The 25,515-nt window shown below is 45.6% G+C and overlaps 1 protein-coding gene across 1 annotated transcript in view; it reads left to right on the plus strand.

Moving 5' to 3' along the window:
- Positions 1-25,515, plus strand: part of ABTB2 (ankyrin repeat and BTB domain containing 2) — a 107,950-nt gene that overhangs the window by 71,530 nt on the left and 10,905 nt on the right. Inside the window, exons 3-7 of the mRNA XM_085063314.1 lie at positions 1,568-1,778; positions 20,659-20,811; positions 22,065-22,230; positions 24,842-24,931; positions 25,372-25,473. Of these exons, the coding sequence (XP_084919440.1) occupies positions 1,568-1,778; positions 20,659-20,811; positions 22,065-22,230; positions 24,842-24,931; positions 25,372-25,473 (722 nt within the window). The remainder of the gene's footprint in view (positions 1-1,567; positions 1,779-20,658; positions 20,812-22,064; positions 22,231-24,841; positions 24,932-25,371; positions 25,474-25,515) is intronic.

Raw genomic sequence — 25,515 nt, forward strand, 5'->3', positions numbered from 1 at the left:
TGAATTCCAGATGCATTTCTGCTATAAACTGTGCAGACTTCTGTGTTAGCACCAGCGCTGGAGGATTCATGATGCTCTCATAAAAAGTGCGGATCCTGGAGCTACTGAAGTGGAAAGGCACAGTTGTTAGAAGGATTTTTTTATTATTCTGAAGTGGGTCCTTAAAGCTGAGTGTACTGCACAACAAAGGAGTGGCACAGCTTTAGACTGCAAACTGAGATTTTTAATACCCCGTTGGTCTGAGCCACTAAAAATGTCATGTTTAGGCATACAGTAGCTTTGTGAAGCTTTCTCCTGTGTAACAGTAGAACCCCAAGGGTTCTGGCTGGCAAATTCAGTGTATTGCTCTTAGATATAAATGAACAAATAATAACTTGCTAAGAATTTCAGAGGGAGGTATTGCTAGTGGCACAGCTGAAGTCAGGGTGCTTTCCCAGGAGCCAGCTTTGTGATGGGGCAGCTATTTCAGTTCCATCCTTTCCCAGTATTGTAACTTCTGGACACAATAGAGCAATGTTTCCTGTGAGAGTTTGAGGGGATTGTAAGGCATAAGGCAGCAGAGGATTCTCCCAAGGAAAAAATAGATCCTAGCTAAGTGCAGAAATCTCCAGTAGTAACTCAACTCACAGGTTGCTAGTCATACTACTCAAAGATTAAGCTTTTAAAGCTTTTTAGGGTTTGTAATCCAAGGTTGTGCCTAAAGCAAGCTTATTGCAAAAAGACCAGCTTTGGGGTCATTGTTCTGGGAACTTTCTAAAAGTCTGCAGTCCTAAAATTCTGAGTGTAACTGTGTGATCCAGGTCACCTTCTTCCAGGGCTCCTCAGGTCCACCCTGCTCTGACAGAGAGGCAGCTTGGCTCAAGTTCAAAGACCAAGAAAACTCAGAATCTCCTAGACTGAGCTTCTTACAATGCTGAGGGACAAATTTCTGGCACAGCTTGTGACAAGCCAGCATGATAAAGATTGGCTTTTTAATAAGAAGAATCAGGTCCTGTCGTTCTGGAGAAACCTGCAGCTAGAGTGAGAATGGGAGCAGCAAGCCCCTAAAAGAAGGGGTTTCTGTCCTGAACATAATGTCCCTAATTTGTCTCAGGTTCCTGGGCAGGAGGGTAGAACAGCACGACCCAGTTGGAAGAAATGGGAGCAACCTCCTGACAAAAATGAGCGTGAAGTATTTGTATTGGTGCTACTGATTTTGCCTTGGGAAATTGTCAGAGGACATTTTGCAAAGACACCAGTAGTTTTTGTAAGCAGGCAAGAAACTGGTATAGGTGGGTGGAAAGAGGAGGAAACCAGCAGTAAACTAGCAAAATCACCGTAAAGAATGGGTGGTGACTGAGAGGTGTTGAATTTCATTTTTTCTAACTGATAACCTGGTACTTGAAAGAAAGTGCTGCCAAGTGGCAGCCTGAGGAACAGGACACCCTGTGCCTTCGTGGAGGAGGTTCTGTGCACACAGCAAACACTTCTCTGAGCTGTGACAACTTAGATCTGCTCCAAAAACGTGGTTAACAGCACAATGGATGACTAACAGAGAGGTGATGCTGTATTCCCTCTGCTCCTGCAGGTGACCTGGTCTCCAGAGCCATGCACCACATGCAGTGCCTGAACACCGTCCGGCCCGGCATGAGCCCCGTGCGGCAAACCCGGCAGCAGCAGCCCATCTCCTGGTCCCCTGACGCCCTGCACACCCTCTACTACTTCCTACGCTGTCCCCAGATGGAGTCCATGGAGAATCCCAACCTGGACCCTCCCAGGATGACGCTGAGCAATGAGCGGTGGGTCGGTGAGCTGGAGGAGGGGTGGAGCAGGCTGAAAGGGCTCCTTTTGTTGGCTTGCCAGGGCAGTTCTGAGGGATGCTACCTACGAGGCATCAGTTATTCCTGCAGCCAGGCCAGATTAGGTTGTCAGCCCTGCCAAGTTTGAGAGGCCTTGGAATTGGAGCTGGAAAGTGAGCTGTTTTTTCGTGCAGTCTTTCCGAGCGAGGCATGAGGCTGTTTGCTGCCAGCAGGGCTTGTCTGGAGACCTTGCCAAAAGTACATGTGGTTGCCTAAAGCAGGGAAGGCCTTCCCAAAGAAAATGTTACCTCCTGAATGGCGCCAATTAACAATTGTCATCGTTCTGGGAAAAAGCAGCGCTGTGGGGGAAGGTACGAGGGATTTATGGACATCCCACTTAAGGATTACTTCAGTTGGTGCTGTGTCTGGGGCAGAAAAAAATTTCTATAGGAAGCCAGGAAGTAACCAGGGAAGGCAGTGGGTCTGCCTGCCTTCTGCCAGCTCCATCACTGGCTCTCAGCTCCATCACTGGCTCTCAGAGCAGGGCCGTTATTAGAGGGGCAGAAATTTTCCGGCGGGATGTTTTTTCTCTTGGAAGCCTCCCTGGTTTCCTTCCTGCCCAGCTCCTTGGCAGGCTGCCTGACAGGCTGGTGGCACAGGAGAGCCAAGGAGCCCTCAGAGCTGAGCTCCTGGGCAGCTCAGGCAGCTCCTGCTCCCAGTTTGCATTCTGCAGGGAGACCCAGGCCACTCCAGACTTGTTTCCCCACCTGTGTCCACATCCAAGTTTCTGTTTATTTCAGATGTCTTAAACTGGAAGTTCTGTTTTCTGGTTATCCATTATTTATTCTAGCTTGCTTTTTGGATGTCCCTGAGCCTGCTGGACATCAGGCTGAGGGAGGGGTCTGTCCTGTCCCTTCCCAAAAGCAGCCTGTGGTTGGGAAGTTTCCTGATGTGTTGAGGCCACACTCACAAAACCAAAAAGTGCTTGCAGAGCAGGTGAGGAGGGAAAGGAGAACATCTCTGCATCTTTGTAAATAACGTGGCTTTTTCTTCCCACCTTGGGCTTTACTATACTCAGCCCCAGCTTCTAAAGTCAATATGAAATCGTAGTAACACACAAATAATTAATAACACAAGTAAAAAAGGTTTGATCCTCCCCTGAAATCTTTTCAGAAAGAGCAGAACTCTACAAAGTAGAGAGGGAGCTGATGTACACATATGAAGAATCAAGAGGAATTAAATTGAATAGATTAAGACTAGGAAGAGGCATGGCTGTACAACTCAACCTGCTGGTAGCTCAGTTTTTTGGGCTCACTAACCTTAATTAAGGTTTCCTCTGTGTAGTGCAAAGTTGTTTATTTTGCATACTGGGCAGGAAAAAAAAAAAGTTTTCTTGAGGCCACATTGTGTAAAGTTGTACCTCTGGTTCCCACAGTGGTACAGCTGAGGCTGCTGACCAGAAGTGTATCAGAAATGTAGATTAGGCTTTCTATTTTGTGCTCTTTTCAGTGCTCTCAGTGTAATGATGTTACTGCAGCTACTTGTTTTGTAGACTGGGGATAATAAACGAGTTAAATCAGGAGAGCAGTTATCTCTCCAATTGCTCCCAAACAATGCTCTTCACATGGTTCACCAGAGTTTTTTTGGAATGCAGGCTGCAGCTCTATTCTGTTTTGAAATCCACACTAGATCCTACAACAGCTGGGGTAAGGGAAATTTCTGCCATTTTTTTCTGACCAGTACGTAGCTGTAAAGGAAATTAAAGAGGATATATTAAAATGGAGCAAAACCTGACATTAAGGGGGAAAAAAAAAAAGAAAACAACCTGAGCACTTAAAGGACTGGCTTTGAAAAATTTATTTATGGAACCTGGAAATGAAGTTAATACTGACCATCCAGCCCTACCTTCTGTTTGCTCCAGGGTGTGTTTATCTGTGTCCCACTGTCCTGAGCTCTGGGCACAATATTTAGCCCAGCCAGTGGGATGAATCCTGCTGGCAGCCCTTTGCACAGGTTGGTTTGCTGGTTTGCTCTCTCCTGGCTGAAGAGGAGAGGCAGCCAAGGCTGTGAGACTCTGGGCTCGTGGCATGAGAGATGAAGGCACTGATTCACCTAATGGGACTTGGCAAGGCTGTGCAGTTCTTTTATTCTTCCCTGAGCTGTGCTAAATCAGCTGCAAACTGGGCAGCTCTTTTGTGTGCCTTTGCTCACTGGAATATGTGTGTTCTGTGCACTGCAAGCCCAGTTTGCTTTCTGCTGGAAAAATCTCGGTCACAGGCAAGGGCAATAATGCTGACCTGTTCTGCCTTTGCTCATGCTTCAGTCCCCATGCTCCTGCCTGAATCTGTAAATCTATTGATGTGAAATTTAGCAAAGAGGGCAGGATGGCTGCTGGAGACCTGGTAAAACCTGATTTTTGGGAAGATCCACGAGTCACACTGATTCAGTGGAAGGAGCTGCAGTTGTTCATCCACAGGCCTGACAATCTGTTTGCTTTGGCTTTCTGTGTGTCACACTGTGCTGTGAAAACCATAACACTGTGGGGTCTGGAAGGTCTTCACTTCAGTGTGAAGGCAAGCCTAGGATTGAGTTCTGAAACTATGCCTAATGGAGGCTGTCATGTGCCATGAAGGGCTTTCAGAAGCCTGGCTCAGCTTCTGAACTTGCCCTGCAGCAAACTGCAGAAGGTATGAAAACAGACACACTTAGAGATTGGAGGCACCCCGGTGAACAGAGGCAATTCCAACCCACACAGGTGGGTTTTTATCCGTGCTAAACACCTTGGCAAAAGACCTGAGGTGAGGCAGCTGGAGAATGCTGCAGCACTGGAGTCACCTCTGGAGCATGTGGATGGTTTGGGATCCCCAGTAGGCTGACACTCTGAGTTTGTGGGTTGGTGATGTTTGGTTCTGGTACCTTCAGGTGAAGGTGTTGCAGCAGAAGAGGCAGAATCAGAAAGCACTCAAGTATCTGCAGCAGAACATAAAACATTTCCAAAGTGAATGCAGCTGCTCGCTGTGAGACCAAGACATGACCCACTTAGAAACCCAGAATGACCTTGCTGGCTGCACAGACAGTAAACCATCTGCTGTTTGGGGTCAAATAGGACACCTGAGGAAGTGTTTTGCAAACACAGAGTGCCACTTGTGCAACATTTTGGCAAAGGAATTAGACCCTGAGGTGAGCACGAAGCTCAGAGAGGATACACCTGAGTGCCTGGAGGCTCAGAGCTTTTCCATGTCAGCAGAGCTCTGTGCTGCTGCTGCTGCAAAAAAGGGCTCTGCTGGGCAATATGATATTGTGCTTTCTCAGAGCCTCTAGTCTGTGTTGTGTCAGGGGTCAGACAATGTGTTTTTGGAGCAGACACGTGGCACTGCTGCTTTCTCCACTCTGCTCCTGCTGTGGGATTTCTCCCATTGCTTGTGTCAGGCTGGCTGAGCTTGGGAACACTCCTGCAGTGTGAGCTCATGTCCCAGAGCGTGTTTGCTGGGATTGTTTGGGATCCTGTGACTTCAGAAGAGCCTTTCGAAGGTAAACCAAGTTCCTTTCTCCTTTTTCACTTTCCCCCAAGTGGGATATAAAGCTTTTGTTTTATTTTTAATGGTGTGTCAAGGCAGGAATGCTCGTGCATGATGCTTATCTTGGGGAGTGTTTTTGAGCTCCCACAGAGCCCAAATCGAGGTCAATATTTAGGCTCATTTTACTGCTGAATGGACTGGTCTGCCCTGGGTTAATTACTTGGCCAGGATAGTGGTCCAGCCTTAAATTTGGGAATAGACACCACTGCCTGGCCCCATCCTGTCTCTTTTTGGTTGTCATGAGCCTACAGCATTTATTGTTGGAAAGTCAGCATGATCTAATTCCTCAAAACAGGCAAAAACACTGGATCCTGCTTCCTTGTGTAGCTGATTATCTGTGGGTTTGGGTAGCCTGGGCTTCCTCCCCTCCCAGCTGCCCTGTTAAAAAGCTGTAAATTGTGTCTGTCTTTGGTACTGATGGTGTGTAGAACATTCTGGAGCTAATTGCAGTTTTGTCCATCAGTGCCTGTGGATCCAGCAGTGTCAGGCCTTTCCAAGCTCTCCATGCTGCAGCAGTGCCAAGTTCTACATGTTGTCTGAGTTTGCTGGTGTATTATTTTATTCCAAACATCAGGGAGTATAAAACAGTTTACATCAGCAGAAGCCCACAGGCTGTACCCATCTGAGCCTGTCAGTGAAAATCCAGCAAAACGCCGGGGAAATTCCAGAGCTGATGGAGGGTTTGTCAGCTGCCAGCAGTGAAATTTTGGGGCTTGCCAATTTAAAGAAAATTCACAGCTCTTCAGCTGGAAAACTGTGAGAAGCCAGTCACACAGGGGTCACCTCAAAAGCTGTAATAGAAACCAAAATTGGGTCTAAATTAATTCTTCCGGATCCACTGTTGAAATCCTGCCCAAGCAGGATTGATTGATTGATCGATTAATTAATTTATTTGCAGTGGTCAATGCAAATAAACCCCCCCCTGTGTCATGGCTGTTTCTGAATCCCTAGTGACCCCAATGGTCTCTTCACCATGTTTCCTAAATTTCATTTTTTGAAAAAGCATGGCTTTGATCTTACTTAGTTCCTTTTTACTGGATGATTTCTAGGTACGTCATTAGGAATAATTAGAGCCTCCAGCTCCTTCCCTCATGGTTGGCTGGGTTCTTCCCTGTGCTCACAAAATGCCTGGCACAACTCAATGTTCCCTCTGAAACTGCTTGAGACAGGAGTGATTTGGTCCCATGGATCACAATTATGCAAAGATACCAGTTCAGAATAGAGAAAATATGAATAGCCCAGTTATTAATGGGAATTGTCTCCAAAAAGTCTTGCTTGGCATAGCATGGGCATCCAACTGGCAGAAAAGGAAGGAAAATCAGGAATAACCTGCAGAGCCTGCTGCTGAGACCTGTGTTTGCTTGAGCTGCATCCTCAGCACCACTGAGAGGAATCCCTGCTTTCAGAGCTGGTTGAGGCTTTTCAGGACAAATCTCTTCTCCAGATGGATCTTTCCAGACTCTCACTGATCTGTCATGAGGCTTTTTTCCTCTCTGCTCCTTTTAACTGCAGGTTTATGGAATTTTATTAAGTGTAATAGCTACATCATTGCCTGTCTTTTAGATTTATCTGTGGCCTAGTCTTTCCTAATTCCAATTTAATATATTTATGTCTGGATTCTTCTGTTTTACAGCCATGCCCTATTGTTTCCATGCAGTATCAGGAGCAGAACTTGATACACTTAGTTCAGTGAGCTGTGCTTTTCAAAAGGTCTGCAATAAAACAAGTTCTGGGGTCTCTTGTCTGAGAGGTCTGAGTATCTTTCCATTCTGTCTGCAGCTGCCTCACCACTCAAGAATAGGTGTGCAGGAATAAAAGTAGACCCTGATGCAGTTATTTGCCTTGAGAGAGCAAAATGCTGTGATCATGCACAATTTAACAGCACTTAAATCCACTCAGAGTATCCCTGAAGTCAACAGAAAGATGTGTCCAGATATTCCAGCTCCATCCCCATTCCACTCCACAGTCCATTGATTTTATTTTTTTCCCCCAGAGCTGTTTTGATAGGAATATAGTGATTAAATATAGGGAAAGAGAAGGAAGCCTTACATTGAACTGTGCCATTAGGGCACTGCTTGTGCAGAAGGGACATAAAAATGTGCACCAATGTTTCCTTTGTAAAGAAGAAATAAACAGCTATTTGCTATCCATGAAAGCTTAGTTTGGTAGATTTATTAGAAGAATAAAAAGGTTATAAACAGATAAGATCAACTTCCTTCCCAGTCTCAGGGAGAGATGCTGTTACCATGCATTTTTCAGACTTTGACCAGTTAATGTCAGCCTTAATGGTGATTTTGAGGTGCTCATTCACAAGGAGATGGCATGAATAGCCCTATTTCAGAGGCCAATAAGCCACATGTACCTATTGACTGAAATTAACTCCTGACCTTAGGCTGGGTGATTTATTTGCTGAGCCCATGCTAAATAGTTCAAAACATTGAATATATTCCACAATTTTAAGACCTGAGAGCATCTGTCATTTTAGGAGGAGGTGCCAGTAGCTTTAGCACATTTCTGATGAGCAGCTTTCACCTTCCTGCTGTTTGTGGGACATCTCAGCACACACTCAGCAGTAACTTCCAGATCAAAATGACCAAAAAAATGACATTTTGACAGAGCTAGAGTCCATGGAAATGGGACTCCTGCATCTGTGCTCCTGGTATTTTAGCTGAAAGGCTGAAGAGAGACCCAGGATGAAGTGTTTGGGGAATATTAACGGGAAGGGAATTAAAACAAGTCTGGCTAAAGTCAGTAGGTGACAGACATTCATTATGCTTCCATTCCTGGAATATTCCTGCCTGTGCCTGGCATCACCTATTGAGGTGTTTTTATGTCTCACAATTTTTTTTTTTAATTGTTCATTTCTTTCTAGTTCAAAGATTGCAGAACTGGAATGTGAGAGATGACCTTGGCAGTGGTGAAGGGAATTAATTGCAAACCCTGAGGACTGAATCCATCCAAGTGTAGCTGCTGAAGCTGGCAATGCACTCTACTCTGAATCAGATATTTTCCCCACTTTCTTTCATGTTGTTTGTATAAACAAACACTGGTCAATTTATTTTTTTTTTTAATTCTACCTATCTCACACCTGGGACAGACCAGCTTTTCTCCCACACTGCTGGCTCTAAGCAATTTGTAGTGTTACTGTAGTGCTTCCAAAGGAGCCCCTGCACCTTCTGATCTTTCTGTTTTGGAGCAGGGGTGTGGTACAAACACGGATTATTTAAATTCTCTGCAAAACTGTGAGGAGGAGAAGAATCTCAGTGTGTATGGAACGGAGCAGCACAGAGCAGAATGTGTGGAGAATAAAGAGACAGGGGAAATATTACAGGTACAAAAGAGCATACAGTAAAACAAAAAATTTATTATAAAGGCTGTGTGTGAAGCCATGGGGCAGAAAGTCAGGTTTTGGGGCTGTTTTGAGGCCTTGCTGCTGTTTTCCATGTTGTGACAAGTTTCCAATGTCACTGACACAGGTGAGGCAGGACACCTGAAAAATCACCCATTTCTTGTGTCCTGGGCAATGTGCTCCAGCTGACCCTGGTTTTGAGCAAGGGCTTTGGGCTGAATGGTCTCCAGAAGTGCCTTCCAACCCCAGCTGTCCTGTGTGGTTCTGGTTTCAGTATTTGCCCTCAGAGGTGTTTAACATCTCTGCACTTGGTGATTTCCCTCTCGATAGGAATCAATACCTTGTTCCCTAGAACTGGTTCTTCAGCAGGCAGTGGTTGATGCTCACCACCTGCCAGGAGGTGTGAGGTATTTCTCCAGCTTTGTCCTGCCAGTTACAAAACATTTGTTAAAAAACCACAGTTTTCTGCTCTTACAGTGGTTTTACTCCAGTAAAGCTGGGTGGAAATCCCCAGAAGGGCTGTCACTGACCTAAGCCACTTCTGGTGAAAGTCCCTGTTGGTAAAAATGCTTGAAAAGTGGAGAGATGATCTCTGGATGTCTTGTTTAGCAGTGAAGAGAGGCAGACAAGATGTTCTGGCTTCTTTTCCCACCTGTTAGACAGTCCCTATTGAAATAGCAGAGGACTGACTGAGAGTCTGCATCTCTCTGCTTGACTCTTGCAGGTTTGCTGTCTTTCCTGTCTCCACCTTTCCAAGGCATAGCTCCTCAAGGACAATGTCCTGATACCAGCACAGTGCTCTTGCAACTGATACAACCAAAAATCAGTAATTCTGTGGATGAAAAGTTCTGGGCACATTGCAAAGAGCAGTGATGGTAACAAGCCAACAAGTCTCTCCTTTTTCAGTAATTGCTGTTTCCAATTGAAGTTAATATTGTTTCCTATTGGACTAAATTACAGCCCTTCCCTTGCAGAACTTGCCTGTTTCCTGAGGAAGGAGTTAGCTGGTGCTTTGACAAAGGCCACACTAAATAAATACAACCCTGAGCCTCTGCTGTGCAGCAGCCAGGGCTAGCAGTCATTGGGGTTTTGCTGTGATTGTTCCTGACATCTTTGTAACACATTGCTGAGAGTAAAGCTCCTCTGTAGAGTAGATGTTTCTGGGTATAATTTATGATAATGGCAACAGTTGTTCTCTCTCTCTGCCCTGGTGGAGATTAGACCCAAGCTTTCCCTGGGGTAATCCTCGATTGGTGTGTCTCTTCTTGGTTTCCTTTTCCAAGGCAGTTTGCACTTTCCCATCCCATCCCATCCCATCCCATCCCATCCCATCCCATCCCATCCCATCCCATCCCAGTGCTGCCCTGACCCCATGAGCACTAACAGAGCTAAACTGCACCATTTTAATCACTTGTTTTTTACAGTAACTGCTGAACTGTGTGTTTTCAAAAACACTCTGCTCTGCAAGACAAATCCTATTCAAATGAGCTGCGTGTCTGAGCTGATTCAGCCCTGGTTTTAGATTCTTCTGGGGCTGGAGCACCTGGTGATGATCCCTTGGGTGCTGGTCTGATGTGTTTGCTGGGAGAGGAGGGACCAGGCTGTGCTTGGCTGGGGATGCTGCTGGAAGGGGCAGCTTCACCCCCCAGTCAAACCACTGGCAACTCCAGTTCCACTGCAGAGTTTGTACCTGCAGGTCTTTCTTCTCTGGAGGGATTGGAAAGTCTTCCATAATGGCTGGAGAATAGAACGGGCAGGCAGAAGCTGGAAGGTTTTATTCCTAGGCTTGCTGGAAAACTCTCTGCTGCTGGAAGGAATTCATTTAATGATTCCTCACCCCTTTGGCTTCGTTCAGAAATAGAAAAGATCCTTCCAGAGAAACAGGGGCCTCTTCTGAAGCAGGTGCTGCAGAGCTGGGCACCTTTGCAGTGGGAAAGGATGAGCTGCCTGTGATGCAATTATCTTCCAGAAGATAATTAAGAGGAATAGTTGAGAGGAACAGGAGCATGTTAGCATGAAATTATAACAGGGCTAACATAACCTGCTCAGAACTTAGCTGCTTGTAATTATCCTGCTCCCAGCAGCCAGACTGGGTGATGAAGAGTTCCCCCTGTGAGCTCTGCACTGTGCCAGGTAGCCAGGGCTCAGTTCCCTGTTGGGGCTGCCAAATTCTTCAGGAAGGATCTCTCTGAAGGGCTGGTGCTTTGGAACATCACAGAAACATTTGTGCCTTAAGTGACTTTGCATCTGGGCATCCCATCCTTCCTTGTACAAGAAGCTGCAGTAGTTTAATTAACACACTTTGGGGCCAATTTTGCTTTGCTAAACTGTCTGTGCTGAGACACTCAAGATGCCTGAAGTGGCCAAACTGGCTTAATCTCAGAGCATGGTTTGCCCCAGTGTAGGGACAGAGTTTTGGCTCTGTGCAGCTTCATTCACAGAGTCAGGGCTCAGAGGCACCTGCTGTAAAGAAAGGCAAATGATACCCAGTTTATTTCTGAAAATATTTGTTTCTTCAGGGCTTTTTTGAGGTAGAAACCCCGGGAAGAAATGTGTGTCCCATGTTGCATACACATTTTATTGATTACTTCTTTTTCTTTGGTGTTTGGAATGCAGAGCACTGGGTGCTGAGAGAGCAGTTTATTCAAGCAACAGGTACTGAAGTGTAGAGCAGAATTTTAGAATGCTGGTGTTTTCCTCAACAAGCTGAAAAAGAGTAATAGTGCACATTGAGTGCAATGGTGTTAAGAGTAGATTCATGCTTAGCTTTGTCATTTTTATATCAGTCATCGATGCCTCTGTGGTTTTAAATCTGCTTTCTGGCAGCAGCATTTTAATGGGGCTGAAAAGAAAAAAAAATATTTGGAATTTGGTATTAGAAACGAAAATTACTGTTTTTTCTTTCTGGTAATTAGCTGGGAGGGCAGCTGGAGCTGGAAATTCCTCCATGTTCCTGCAGAACCACAGAGCTGCACTCTGCCATGGTCAGCATGAACCAGGTGGGGCTTGCTGCAAGAACAGGTTTTATCTGTGCACAAGAAAACTTCATTCCCTTATCCCTATTAGAATGTTTATCTAATCTATTAATACGAGGCTATTTAAGTGTGGCTTCTTAGCGAGAGAGATGGGCTAACAGATAACCTTGATATGTAGACTTGAGTGGCAATTGGGTTTTTTCATCTACCTGTGCTGCCAGGGTGTAAACAAACACTGCTGATGCCTTACTCAGTCATTTGCCATCTGGAGGTAAAATCTGCAATTCTGTAGTTCACAGTCCATGGGAAATAGATCCAAAACTTTGGTGGTGAGACAAGTTGCTTTGTTTGAGGGTATTGGTCATGCTGGTATTTGGCCACTGTGTCCTGAGGGTGTCAAAGTAAAAGCCTTTTTTCCATGTGTGCTGGCAGCATTGCTCTTGGTTAGGCTGAGCTGTGACCTGCTGAAAGACCTGCTGCACCCCTATATTGAGGTATTTTTATTATTTTCTCTCGTTTGAAATTCACTGTTAGTTCCTACGCTGTAGCAGGCAAAGCAAGAGGCTGCTCAGCAGCACTGCTGGCACTGAAAGCAGACTTAATAGCTGGAATTTGTGGCATCTGCTGAGAAGCTCCAACTGTTGAAATGTAGTGCATGCATGCTCTAAATTTAGGATATTTGAAAACTGAAAGAACTGGGGCTTGGCCAGTTAAATCCAACTACCAGAATCCCAGAGTTAAGCTGTTGTGTCTGCCATTCCTAGTGCTGTTGAGGTTCAGTGATACCCATTGATAGAACCATAAAAATCCCAGGGATAGAACCACAGAAAGAGTTTGAAATTGGGAGATTTCACAGTCTTAAAATGGAAGAATGAGATTATTTCTAGGCTGCCATAGAAGGACTTCATTGCAACAGTTTTTCTCTCTAAATTCTCGACACTTCTGTTGTTTGCATTTCTCGTATCTGTGCCCTTACATGGCACTATTTATTCAATTATTTAAAGCAAAATGCAAACATGGAACTCTTTACACTTTCCAGTAAAAAGCAGAAACAAATTCATTCACCACTGGAGCTTCCTCTTCATTCTGCACAGCAGCTCTTCAGTATTTTAAGACAGGAATTGAGGAACAGAGCAGAAGCTCCTTGAAGATTTAGGTGAAACATGTTAATTGAGCAGCTTGCCATGAGGATAGGGTGATGTCCTCCTGCAAAATAACAAAAAGCTTTAAAAATGCCACCCTGGCATCTACTTGACCCAGCAGTGATGTTCCTCCTCCTTCTGAACGTTGGTTAACGGCAGATTTTGTGTCTTACCTGGCACTGTTAGAGAGAAGCCTGCTGTCTGTTCATTCACAAATGCTACACCCTGGGGGCTTTGAATGCCTTTTATTCAAGCGGATGAACTCTTTAAATTGTGTTATATGGTGGAGTGGGCACCTGATTTTAGAGCACACATTGCATTGTACTTAGAGAGCTCCAAATCCACATGGGTTGGTGTGTTCCTCGTGCCTTCAATGCTAAATTAGTTCCTGGAACATCTCAGATTCCAGGAATGTGAAAAGCCAAAAGATTCCTTGGATTTTCATGAAGAAATCACTGATCTCAGCAGCAGGGTGACTGATGGCACACAGTATTGCTGCTCCCTGTGTGTGACATGGCACAGGAGTTGTCATGCCAGTCCAGTCATTAGAAAAACAGGAGTTTCATCAACTTCTTCTGAGTCCTGAAAGGGAAAGAATCATCTCTTTAACCTTGAAATGTTTTGCCTCTAGACACCAGTATTTTGTGTTTTAAAATGCCTCATTTGAAACACTAATTAGGTTTTGGCTTGTGCTGGGATGTAAATGGGAAACTGTTTCCTTGTTTATCATGAAAAACCCTTTGCTTCGGTAAGAATTGTCTTTGTCTAACAGAACAAACTTTTCCAGCTATAATTAATTGAACAGCTCTCAGTATTCCAGAACTGCATAAAAAAAAAAGTTTCTCTCCCTGGCTCTTTGCTCACACAGCTTTAACTCGGGAGCTCTGGGCAGTTTTCATGAGCATGGCAAGGCTCTGTGTCAGGATTTTACAGCTGAGCCCTGAAAACGAGTTCAGTGATTGAATCTGGCAGGTTGGCTTTGGCTCCAGAGGCAGCATATGCTTTTAACATATGCACGTTGGCAAATGAGATTGGAGTCATGACTCAAAGGGCTGCTATCTCAATCCTACCCCTGCTGTTGGGAATTACACATAATGGGCAAAATAACATTGGGGCAGGAGGAGTCTCAGCCCTGGGTAGTGAAGAACCGCTCTGACCCCTGATAAATCTGCTTGCAGATAGGATGGGACTTTTCTTGTTGTGTTGTATTTTTGTGACTTTGCCGGTGTAGCTGCTGGAATGCACCGTAGGAGTTACCTCTTGGTTCTTCTGCCCACGGGATCCAGGCTGATCCAAGAATAGCAGACACCCCATTCTGGCTCTCTGCCCGAGTTTATCTCTGACTATCACCTAGCATGCTGTTACAGGTTCATTCCTTTCACGCAGGTAAATTGTGCTCATGTCCTGCTCCAAATGTAGCAGTGTTTTCCTTTGCTGAAGGAATTGTCAGGCACAGCAAGGTTTTCCTAGGTCAGTTCCTCGGGGTGTATCCTGAGCACCAGGACTTCATGTGTTGGACTGGCTGGATTCTTGTCTGGAAAGGGTTTTGTGCTTGCAAACCAGGGCAGTCACCTTTTTGTTAGGGTTGGGAAATGCTTGGATCTGATGTAGGTGACCTGGCCAGAGTGGCTCTGTGGCTCAGTGCTGGAATCATGGAATCAGGATGGTGGAATGGGTTGGGTTAGAAGGAGCCTTAAAGATGATCTTGTTCCACTCCCCTGCCATGGCAGGGACACCTTCCACTGTCCCAGGTTGCTCCAAGCCCTGTCCAGCCTGGCCTTGGACACTGCCAGGGATGGAGCAGCCACAGCTTTTTACCTTTATAGTAAAAAATTCCTTTCCAACATCCCGTCTAACCCTGCCCTCTGGCAGTGGGAAGCCATTCCCTGTGTCCTGCCCCTCCATCCCTTGTCCCAGGTCCCTCTCCAGCTCTCCTGGAGCCCCTTTAGGCACTGGAATGGGCTGTAAGGTCTCCCTGGAACTTCTCCAAGCTGAGCAATCCCAGCCCTCCCAGCCTGGCTCCAGAGCCAAGGTGTTCCAGCCCTTGGAGCATCCCCATCACGTCCACTGGACTTGCTCCATATTGAGGTCAGGACTGCAATAAGGCCCAGACTCATGGAGGAGTGGTTCATCTCCTGAATTGTTTGCTGTAGTTTTCACTTTATGGAGAGTTTCAGGGCACCGAGGAGTTGGGAGCAGCAGGACTGGTGGTTTTGTTTCCTCAGTGTCCATCAGGGATCCAGCAGCTCCGTGTGGGGCTGAGGGGACAGATGGGAATCAGTCACATCCTTGACCCCATAACTGTGACCATGCTGTCACAGTTAAACTATGGTGTGTATTTATCTGCCTCTTACCAACAACTGTATACAATTTTAGTTGGTTTTCATTACTTTCTGCCTCTCTAGAAACTTCCCTCCTGCCCCAGCTTTGCAGATGTTACAAATATGTTTTCCTAATGAGACACATGGCACATTCCAGAGCAGCACCAGTGCTTGTTTCCAGCCTGCAAATGGAATCTCCTCCCTGTTGGTAAAGTAAAGTTTGTAAAATATGATTACAATAAATAAACCATAGACTTGAGAGCTCTTTTTAAGTTTCACAGTGACTTCCCAATGATTACTTCATGTTGGGGTTCTTTTGTGAGCTCAAATTTAGGTTTTCCTTTGATTTGTAGTAACAGGAAGTAAAATCTGTCTGATGCTGCACCTTATTTTTAAGTGTGGTTTGCAAAGGATGGAAAAGGTGTTATTTCTGTCTGTGGTAAGAAAGATCAGAGCTGCCAGCTCTAGATTTAAACTATTCTTGCACCATTTTATATTCTCTAAGCAGAGGAAACTCTGAAGGCAGATTCAGTGGAGAAAGGATCCCAGTAAATGATATTATCCAGATGGCTTTCATTCCATTAGTGTCTGACTGCAGGATAACTCTCTAAACTCATGGCACAGCCAAGCCAAGTAACTTGATAACGATCCACTAAAATCTGAGAATTCTTATCTTCTGAGCTGTGAGCAGTCATTGTTTTAAGGGAATTCAGAGGAACACCTTTTGGAGTCAGTTGGGTGTGATTAAATTTATTCTTCCTATTTTGTGAGGATCTGGACTGTCTGCTTTGAAAGACATTGCATATATTGAGAGGATCCTTGAACAGGGCCCAGCATGGTAATTCCTGTCTTTTCTGCTGTAAATGTGGGAAGTTCTTGAAATTCTGTAAAATATTTTTGGATCTGTGAGGTAAAGCTCCTGCCTGAAGCTGGTTGTGTTTTGGAGCAACAGTTTTGTGTTTCTTCTAAATCAACATCTCTGTTGTTGTTTTATTCACATATAATTACATACTCTGAGATGTATTTTTTTTCTCCCTGCTGCTTGAAGAGGGTTTTAGTGTTTGAGAATCCAAATTGTAAATATGCCACTGCTTTCCAAGTCAGCATGGCATGGGTTGGGTTTTGGATACTCTGTCCTGCCTCAGAGTCTTTTCCCTTCTTCAATTAATGAGACTTCACTCTTTTTTTTTTTTTGACTCTGTTGCCATCCTTGGGATTTTTCCATCCTAGTGATTTTGAGCCATAGGGTTTGGTTCCAGCAATAAATTCAGGCATCAGCTTACTGTGCTGAAAACCTTTCCTTTTTTTTAGTCCCTTGCAAAACCCCACACTGATCTTTAAAGATTTGGGATTTTTCTCTCCAGAAGCTTCTGTATAGTTCCTGTGAGTCAAATGTGAGGAGTTGCCATGGGCTACCCCACTCTGACCATAAATATTGTGATATTTCCTCATGTTTTAGTTCACTCAGACCATTTAGAAGGGACAGGCAGGATGGGAGACTGTGCCTGTGTGTCTCAGGCCCTGCTCAGGCTGCCAGGAGGGAGGTGGATTTTGCCATTCCCACCTGCTTCTGTCAGGAGAGGATTTTCTTTCCTGCTTTAGAAGAAGGAGAGCCTTGTTTAGAAGAATAAGGTTTTTCTTTTGCTGTTGCTGTCACTGTTGGCTCCCACTTTGTTTTGCTGTACCATAACAGAGTGCAGTGAAAAATAGCAGAGAAGAGGTGAGTCAGCAGGGAAAGTGTTTTATTCCTCCTTTTTCCTTTTTACTCCAGGCTGGAAGGGGCTCTGAGCAGCCTGGGCTAGTGGAAGGTATCCCTGCCCATAGCAGGGAGGGTGGAACAAAATGGGCTTTTTCCAACCCAAACCATTCTATGATTCTGTGATTTTTCAGCAGTCTTGTCACTGGATCCTGCTGGGGTCCCAGGCAGGAGGGAGGAGTGTGAGAAAATGGCTGTTTTTTCTGGGAAAACCTACTGTCTTCACCTGAGTTGGCAGGTGCTCAATGCAGAGGAAGGATGACATGATTTTCATGATGCTCTCCTTTTTGCATACAATGAACTTTCCTTTGCCAAAAATACCTTGATCCCAGTGCTCTTAGAAATCCCCAGCAGAGCCCACTTTGGGGAGTGATTTATTTATGATGGACATCCCAGGAAGTCTGTGGTCCCACAGCTTCTCCTGGAGATGCTGCACATGATCTCCACATGCCAGTCATGTGCAAAGCCCTTCTCATGAAAGGGCTTTCCCTTTTCCAGGAAAAAGTTATCCTAAAACTTGCTATAAATTCTCTGCCAAGTGCTGCTTGGCCTCTTTAGTTATGTCTAAATAAACCAACGTGGTTTAGCTCAGAGGAGGAGGGGAAGCCCATAATAAAATCAATTCTTTCTCAGAGCACTCTCACCCAGCTCCAGCCCCATCCCCTGGGGAATGGAGTGGCTGTCCAATTCCAAAGGGAGAGAATTTCAGAGAACTTCTGGGTGGAATGTTGACAGCACTGACAGTGTCAGACATCAGTGTGATTTCTTTACAAGGTGTGCAGGAGGGGAGCAGTTCCCATTTCACTGCCCTGTCCTGGGCACATTCCCAGGTCAAGAGTGGCATCACTGGAAGACAATTTTGTGGCAAAAACTGGACAAAGCCATGGTGGCATTGCTCTTGGGAGAAACCTGAGGGTCTGCATCCTCAGGGAGCTGCTGCTGGGATGTGACAGCTTCCCAAGGCTGGATCACTTCATGTGTGGAATTTAATGAGCTGCCAGATGCCTCTAAATGTCAGGAAGACCAGAGGAAAATGGCACTGTGCAGAACGTGGCACGGGCAGGAATGGGAAGACAGAAATTAATTCTTTAGCTTGCAGCATCTCCCAGTTAATTTTCCATGAAGGTTTCTCCCCTTCCCCTCCTGTGGTGTTTTTCAGACTGTGAAATGATTCCTTGGAGGCAGATGGATGTCCAGGTTAAGGGCCACAGGGATGAGAACAGCGTTTTATTTTCTAGGAAATGAATAATTTCATTTATTTTCTTAGTGCAGTGTGACCCAGTGTTGGTGTTTCGTTCAGCTGAACTGCACCTCTTCTTTCTGCTTCAGTCCTGTGATAATGCTGTTTATCTGGTGGAGTGTCAAAGGAAGACAAAGCTCTTCCCAGAGCATGGCCAGGTTGGGAGAAAGGAAATAGTTGAATAAAGCAGGGGAAGAGTAAAAAGCCCACCCTCAAGCTAAAAATTTTGCAGAGAAACAAAGCTTTTTCTGTAAAATAGCAGTTGTAGTCATTGTAGTCATCCTTGAAAGAATAATGAATAACAAAGAATAGTTTATCCAATTTGCCCAGCAGTGCCAGTGGTGGGGTTTGGAAAATCAGGATAGCAAGGTAAGAACATCCTTCCTGACACTGCTGCTTGCATTTTAAAGTCTGCTCCCCTTTGGACACAAGGTAACCAGGCACTCTGAGCTGTCACTTGGAAAGCCTTTGGAAAAATCTGGTGGGATTAAAAGAAGAAACAGAAGGGGAAAAAAAAATCTCCTTGCTGTTCCTCCCAAAGCAAGTTTTCCACATCCAAGGTCTGCTTGTGTGGAAGTCATTTATAACCCTGGCACATGTGGATATTTTACAGAGTGGAAATTCCTTCCCCATAGGTGTTATTTCTGGTGCAGACTCCGTGGCATTTGCTGCTGGCTGACCACAGGCTCTGGCTGCCCAGGGCATTGAGCCAGTCCCCAGGGATTGATGGGGACATGTTCTGTCCAGCACTGTCCCCACCATGGCAGTGCCAGGGAAGCTGGGAGGTGACCTAAATCTTTATTTACCACAGAGGCTGGCAGATAGAATCACTTGTTAGAGGAGCTCAAGAATGCTCTTGAGCATTCCCCACCTAACTTTAATTGAATTTTGTATTTAATTCTGGTGCTTTTAGCCTCCCTGGCCTACCTCTGTCCTCATCTCCTCTGTGCAGCTTTGAATTCCATGCTAGATGTTCTGCAGAGTACCAGAAAGGATAAATAATCAATTTTGGCTCCTCCCTTAAGTACTTGTATTTTAAAAGTGTGAATGACTCTTTTCCAGGCCAGATAAGAGTTGAAATTCTCTGGAACAGATTGCTGGAAGGCATCTCCCAAATGCCTGTTGACAATTCCTGCTCTTCCCTGAGGGAAGCCAGTCTGAATTGGATGAACTGGAGTGATTCATCCCTTTCAGAAATCTTTGAATGGATGAAGAGCTGGGTGATTTTCAAAGTGATGATTGCAGCAACCCTGATATTCTGGTTCTTTGTCCTAAAAGTAAACTGGTGGCAGCAGTAAGTCAATGTCCTGTTAAAATACTCTGGCCCTGGCAATCCGGGGTGGATCAGGTGCTTAAAACACCTCTGGTTTTGTGAAATCTGCTTCACAGCTCAGAAGAAAAGGAGAAGAGGGGAAAATAGTGGGCGTGTTTGTAGAGTGGCAATGGCAGTGATTCAGGGTGCACCTTGCAACTGGGAAAACTGGAGCAGCACATATTTATACAGAGTGGAGTTATTCTAGCCTGAAGGGTGTTCTAAGTCTTGACAAAGGGAGTTCTGCTGGCAAATCCCATTATGGATAAATGGTTTCTAACGGGATTGGTGCTGCTCACTCTTCCTGCACTCACACATACACACAGGCACAGCTTTGAAAATGCCTTTCATGGCTTCAGCTGCTTTCATTAATGCCCAAATCAGTTCACATTCCCTCATACGTATCTTTTTCTCTCAGAACTTTGTAAAGGAATTGGTCCTTTCTCCCCTCAGATCCTTTCTTTTGAATGGTAAATTGAACAGGCTTTTTTTTTTTTTTTCCCATAGCATTAATAAAGTCATTACTGGGAATGAGGTGCTTTCATTACAGCTGGCACTTCCAAGCCTTCTACTGGGGTGGCAGGTATCCTTGGGGGGAAATCAAGCAAAAATAGATCAGTCTGGCTGTATATTCAGGGGGTGGATGAGGTATGTTGTGTGTGAGAGCATTATGGTGTCTATACATTAATGTGTAATCTCAGCGCTGTGTTCATTGTTACAGCAGCAGAAAGGGGAGCTAATCACGAGCTTCTGCTGCTGTTATTACCTTTTTATATTTCTTTATTGCCTTGCAACCCTTTATGTGGAGCAGAACCTCACTGCTCCACCAGTTCTGTGGTCTGGAGGCTCAGGTGGGCAACAAAACTGAGGTGCACGAGCAGCGCAGGATGTGAAAAGCTGTGGGGTAGTGGTAATGTCAAGATTCATGGACGTGGGACTGAATTAGCCTGGTTTAACTGAGTTACAAACAGTCAAGGATATTTTTGGTGCTCCTAGCAGAGAAGCATAAAAACACTAATAAATAATGCTGCACCTGTGGGTTGTTTAGAGCAGCACACAGAGTTATTACCAAGCTGCTCCAGTGACCGATGCTGAGCAGCTCCTTGCCGCTCTGCAGGTGCGATTTACCCATGCCAACCTCCCCCATGCAGTGTGTCCCTGTGCCTCAGCCAGCATCCAGTAATGGCTTTGTCCCCTCGTTCCACAGCCCCTTCATGCTGCTGCCGCCGCTGATGGAGTGGATGCGCGTCGCCATCACGTACGCCGAGCACCGCCGCAGCCTGACCGTGGACAGCGATGACGTGCGGCAGACAGCCAGGCTGCTCCTGCCCGGGCTGGACTGCGAGCCACGCCAGCTCAAGTACGTGGGATGAGCTCGGGAGAGCTCCTGGGGGCTCTGCAGCTTCCTGGAGCACGCTGCATTGCCCCGTCACAGATCTCACTGGGCCATACGGGAGGCACTCCTTCCACCTTCCTTCATGAGATAAAGGGGCTTTGGCCAAACTCTGCACAAAGAGTTTTGTCATTCTGGAAGTTACAGTGTTTGGGTTTGGTTTGGGGGTTTTTTTTATGCCACAGACTTAGTTACACGATTATTCTTTGCTTTTTAAGATAGCTTGAATGAATGATCTGAACTAGCAAAAAAACCCATTGTTTCCAGAGCACATTATTTGATTCTTTAAAGTAGTCATTTTGCATCCAGCTAGTTCAAGGGGAAGGGAGGTCTTGGAATTGATTGATTGATTGATTGATTGATCAATTTATCTATCTCTGGCTTGCCATGGGATAGGACCAATGTGCAAAGACAAGTGGCATCCCTTCAAATACTTTTATTTTCCTGAGATTCTGGATTTCAAGTGGAGTCATTTTGTTTCACTTTTTGGATAGAATTCTTCTTTTTACTATTACATAAAATCACTGCATCTTAATCTAGGTAATATTGTAGGTTGTGATACCAGTGAGAGCAAGATTATGGTAGTCCAGCTGTAGGATTTTATATGAGATTCATCCTGAATCTTCTGTGTGAGGTGATGAGTGGTTTGCTCCTCTGGCAGGCTGTCCAGGCTTTCCAGGGGAGGATGGCTGTGCTGAAAGCATCTCATTTATCAGAGGAACTTGGCAGGCTGATATCTCACTCACTGAGAGTTTGCTCAAGAGCCTGTGCTGGAAACCAGATGGGTACTGGGGAAGGCATTCACCCCAAAATAACATCAAAGGGCTGACCCTGCCAGTGCCCAGCAGATAGGAAACCTCCAGCTGGGAAGTGATCCTTCAGTGAAGGAGACACACTTCCAGGTTTGGAATTCAGAAGAGCCTGAGCAGACAGCCAGAGGATTTACTGTAATCCCTGGGCTCCTTCCAGATGACATAAAGGTTGTCTTGACAGTCATCTAAAGGATAAGGATTTAGTAGATCCTCTCAGAAATGTTAAAGTGCTTCCTTTTGTTGAGTCACTGGAAAAGAATTGAGAGTGTTCCACTGCCTGAATTTGATTTCGGTTTTTGATACTTTTTTAAAAAGTCCAGTTTTTTGGGGGTTTTTTTTGTCCAGAAATACTAAGGATCCATATCTTACGGTATGGGCATCACCCAGGAATTCTTTTGTCTTTCACAGACCTGAATGCTGCTTCAGTTCCTTCCGGAGACTGGATGCTAAAGCTGCTACTGAGAAATTCCAGCAGGATCTGGGCTTCCGCATGCTGAACTGCGGCAGGACGGATCTGATCAGCCAAGCCATCGATGCACTGGGCCCCGAGGGGGTGAACACCATGGATGATCAGGTGTGCCACGGAGCAAACACACACAGCCCCAAAATTCCCTGCATCAGCAGCTTGCACCTCTCTCTGCACGTGGCAAATCAATAGCAGGTCGTGTTTGTTGCCTCTCCGAGGGTTTTCTAATTCTAGCTCGTGTTTTAGGCTGAAAATGCACCTCTTGAAACACAAAAATGTACCATCCCCCTCCCCAAACTGCTCTCACCTCTCAAAAAAATCCCATCAGAGCCTGGAGTGAACTGTTTATCTGCTGGCATGTCTGTTCTTGGATGGGCTGTCTCAGGCACTGAGGGCAGGCAGGTTAACACAGGGCAGTGAATGGAAAGTGTGATATGTGCTGAGAGGATGGCAAAGCAAAGTGGGTTTTTTCCCAGTGACACTCTCCTCTGGCTCAACAGCCCAAATGCAGGCTGGGTCAGTGAGGAGTGACAAAAAGGGGTTGCTGTCTCCTGGCTTTCTGGCTTGGAGCAGTTTGGAATCGGAGAAACAGCACTGAGAACCCCACCCCAGTGGCCTGGTGTCAGTCAGTGTTAGATCTGCCCAAAGTCCATCATGCTGATGTGTCTATTTATCCATTTTTAACTGTTCCCTGCTCAGCTACACTGAGCCACAGGGATTTGGTAGTCCTGGGAGTCTTTGGCTGCTTCTGCTCGTGCTGTCAGTCCCATCAAGTAACAGCAGAGTCTGTCCTCTGGGGCATCATTCAATGCATGGAATTAGCTTTTAATTTAAAAAGGGGGAGAAAAAAGCCACCTCTCCTAAATAAACACTTGTTATAGCTGTCACAGCAAGGAGAATGAGCTGTCATGTCTCTGGAGCAAGAGGATGTTGAGCAGTGGGAAGGGTTTATGTTCAGGTAGGGAGACTTTCTCACAGCCAGCATTTCACTGCAGTAACGTTTCAGACCCAGCTCTGAACCTGGCACATCTTCCATGGCACTTCCCACCATCCTGCAGTTCTAAAGGAAGTGTGAACGTACACACAAATAGCAGAAACTGCTCCTGGACATACCTGGGCATGTAGTTGCCTTATTTACAGACCCAGTACCAGGAGCTTTGTGGTCACTGAGGTGGGTATCACATCATGGATATTCTCTTTAGTAAAGTAACTAAGCGGCAGATTTATGTTATGAAGGTTTCCCACTTCCTCTGTTACATTTTTTAAATAAGTTTTTGCAGTTCCTGTTGCTGTAGCCCAGAGGCCTCTCGTTCTCTGAAGGGTTATTTTGCCCTGTGAGCCATTGTGCCCCATCATCACAGACAGCAGCTTGTTTTGCCCCTCCTGGAAAGGAATAACACAAAGGCAGATGCCCAAACTTGGGAGAGCTGACTTAGGCCTGACTGAAGTGCTGGACTAAGGCTTTAGGTCCAGGTTTGGATTTTGCCCACTCCCAGGGTGTGAGCATGTCCAGGATGTTCAGACCCACTTCTCCATCTGTGTGCATGGAGGTTTGAGGAAAAGAACTCAGAACATCCCCTCCAAAACCTGAGTTTGAAGCAGGAAGCTGTATTCAGTTCTGGTGGGGACCAGCCAGTACTCTGGATTCATAGGATTTGAGACATTTAGGAAAACAATCTCTTCTTCTCTTTGCAAGGAGCAAGCAGGGAGTGCAAAACTAACATCAAAAATTTAAAAAAGGACAAGATAAATCTATACAAGCCTTGAATGTGAGCAGTAAATATGGGCTTGTGCCTGCAGACCTGAGTTTGAATTCTCAATTTATTTGTCTATAATGAGTGTGGAGCCTCCCAAGCCCCACAAAAGCAAAAAAAATCTCACCCAGGGAGAATCCCACCCAGGAATATCTTCACAAATGTAACTACCCAAAGCAGGAAGCTTGGAGTTGTGGCTGCTTTGAAAGACACCTTTGCAGAGTCAAGAGCAGAGCTCCTGTGTGAGAGATGTAATTCCATTTTACAGCAGAGGTCCCATTAAGGATGAAGCTCCATTATTGCACACTGAGCAGCAGAGATGCTGCCTGTAAAAAATTCAAATGCCTGCAATAATTAAGGGGAGGGGGCAGGAAAGATGTGGGATGTGAGCAAGAGTGGATTTTACCAGGCCATTTCCTTTCTGTCCTTGGTTATTTCTGGGCTTATGAACTCCATAAGTAAGGCTCATTTTTCTCATAATTCATCTCTGAGCCGTCATGGTTTGCTGGTTAAGTAGAGAGAGAGAGATTTATGGGATTGAAATGCTGAAATATTGTAGCAAATAGGATTTTAGCAATGGGGAGAAGTTGCCAAATAAATTCATCTCCTGTATTTTTGTGTTGCTTTCTGCCTTCAGTTCATTTGGCTACAAATGAGCCAAGAAATGGCATTTCTTTGTTGGCAGCCTTGGGAAAGCTCGAGAACTGTTGACAATACAGGGCTGGGATTTTCAGTGATCCTTTTTGTGTTCTTTCAGCCTTGTCCAGTGATGTTTTATCCAGGTCATTTTCCAATATCAGTTGTGCCACTCTGCATAGAAATCAAAAGTGTTTTATAAAGACATATATGCTGTCCCTACATATGCTTTGCCTATTAAGCTTCAAACTCTCTGTGTCCATGACAGTGTCACTGTTGGTGGGTATAGAAAGAAAGCTTTGTTTTTATTTTTCCTTTCCTCTCTGAAGGGTATGACCCCCCTGATGTACGCCTGTGCTGCTGGAGATGAAGCCATGGTCCAAATGCTTATAGATGCTGGAGCAAATTTAGATATACCAGTGAGTAACCCTCTCCCCATAATTATCTAGCTGTAAACTAACAGGAGGACTTCTGAAATCCCTCGTGGCAGCTGAAGGCTTCAGTTCTGGAAGCTTCAAGCGAGGCATTTCTCTGAGAAACCATCGCTTCAGGGATTTGGGAGGGGGGAGGAAACCTTCAAAACCTCTCGGAGCACTCAGTGGCTCCAATTAGGGTTGGCACTGGCAAGTCTAATAGGCACGGGGAGGGGGAGGGAAGGAGCTGCCACGGGGAGAAACCAGTGAGGCCATTAAAAAGCCCCAGGGGAGGGGACAGAGCAGCGCTGGTGGCACTGTGCTCTAAGTGTCCCAAGTGCCATTCCCTGCCTTGTCACTCAGCGAGGCAGAATGCAGTTCTGCACGTTGTGGGGCTGCAGGCAGCCAGGCTGCAGAGGTGATGAGAGCCTGGTTCCCTCCTGCAGGTGCCCAGCAGCTCCCCACGGTTCCCCTCGGTGCACCCCGACAGCCGGCACTGGACTGCGCTCACCTTTGCTGTGCTACATGGCCACATCTCCGTGGTGCAGGTAAGAGTCTTATGCCCAGGAATCCTTCCTGACACTCCTTAG

Source organism: Lichenostomus cassidix, chromosome 5 (genome assembly GCF_008360975.1).
Source record: "Lichenostomus cassidix isolate B80296 chromosome 5, HeHo_3.0, whole genome shotgun sequence".
Lineage (NCBI taxonomy): Eukaryota > Metazoa > Chordata > Aves > Passeriformes > Meliphagidae > Lichenostomus > Lichenostomus cassidix.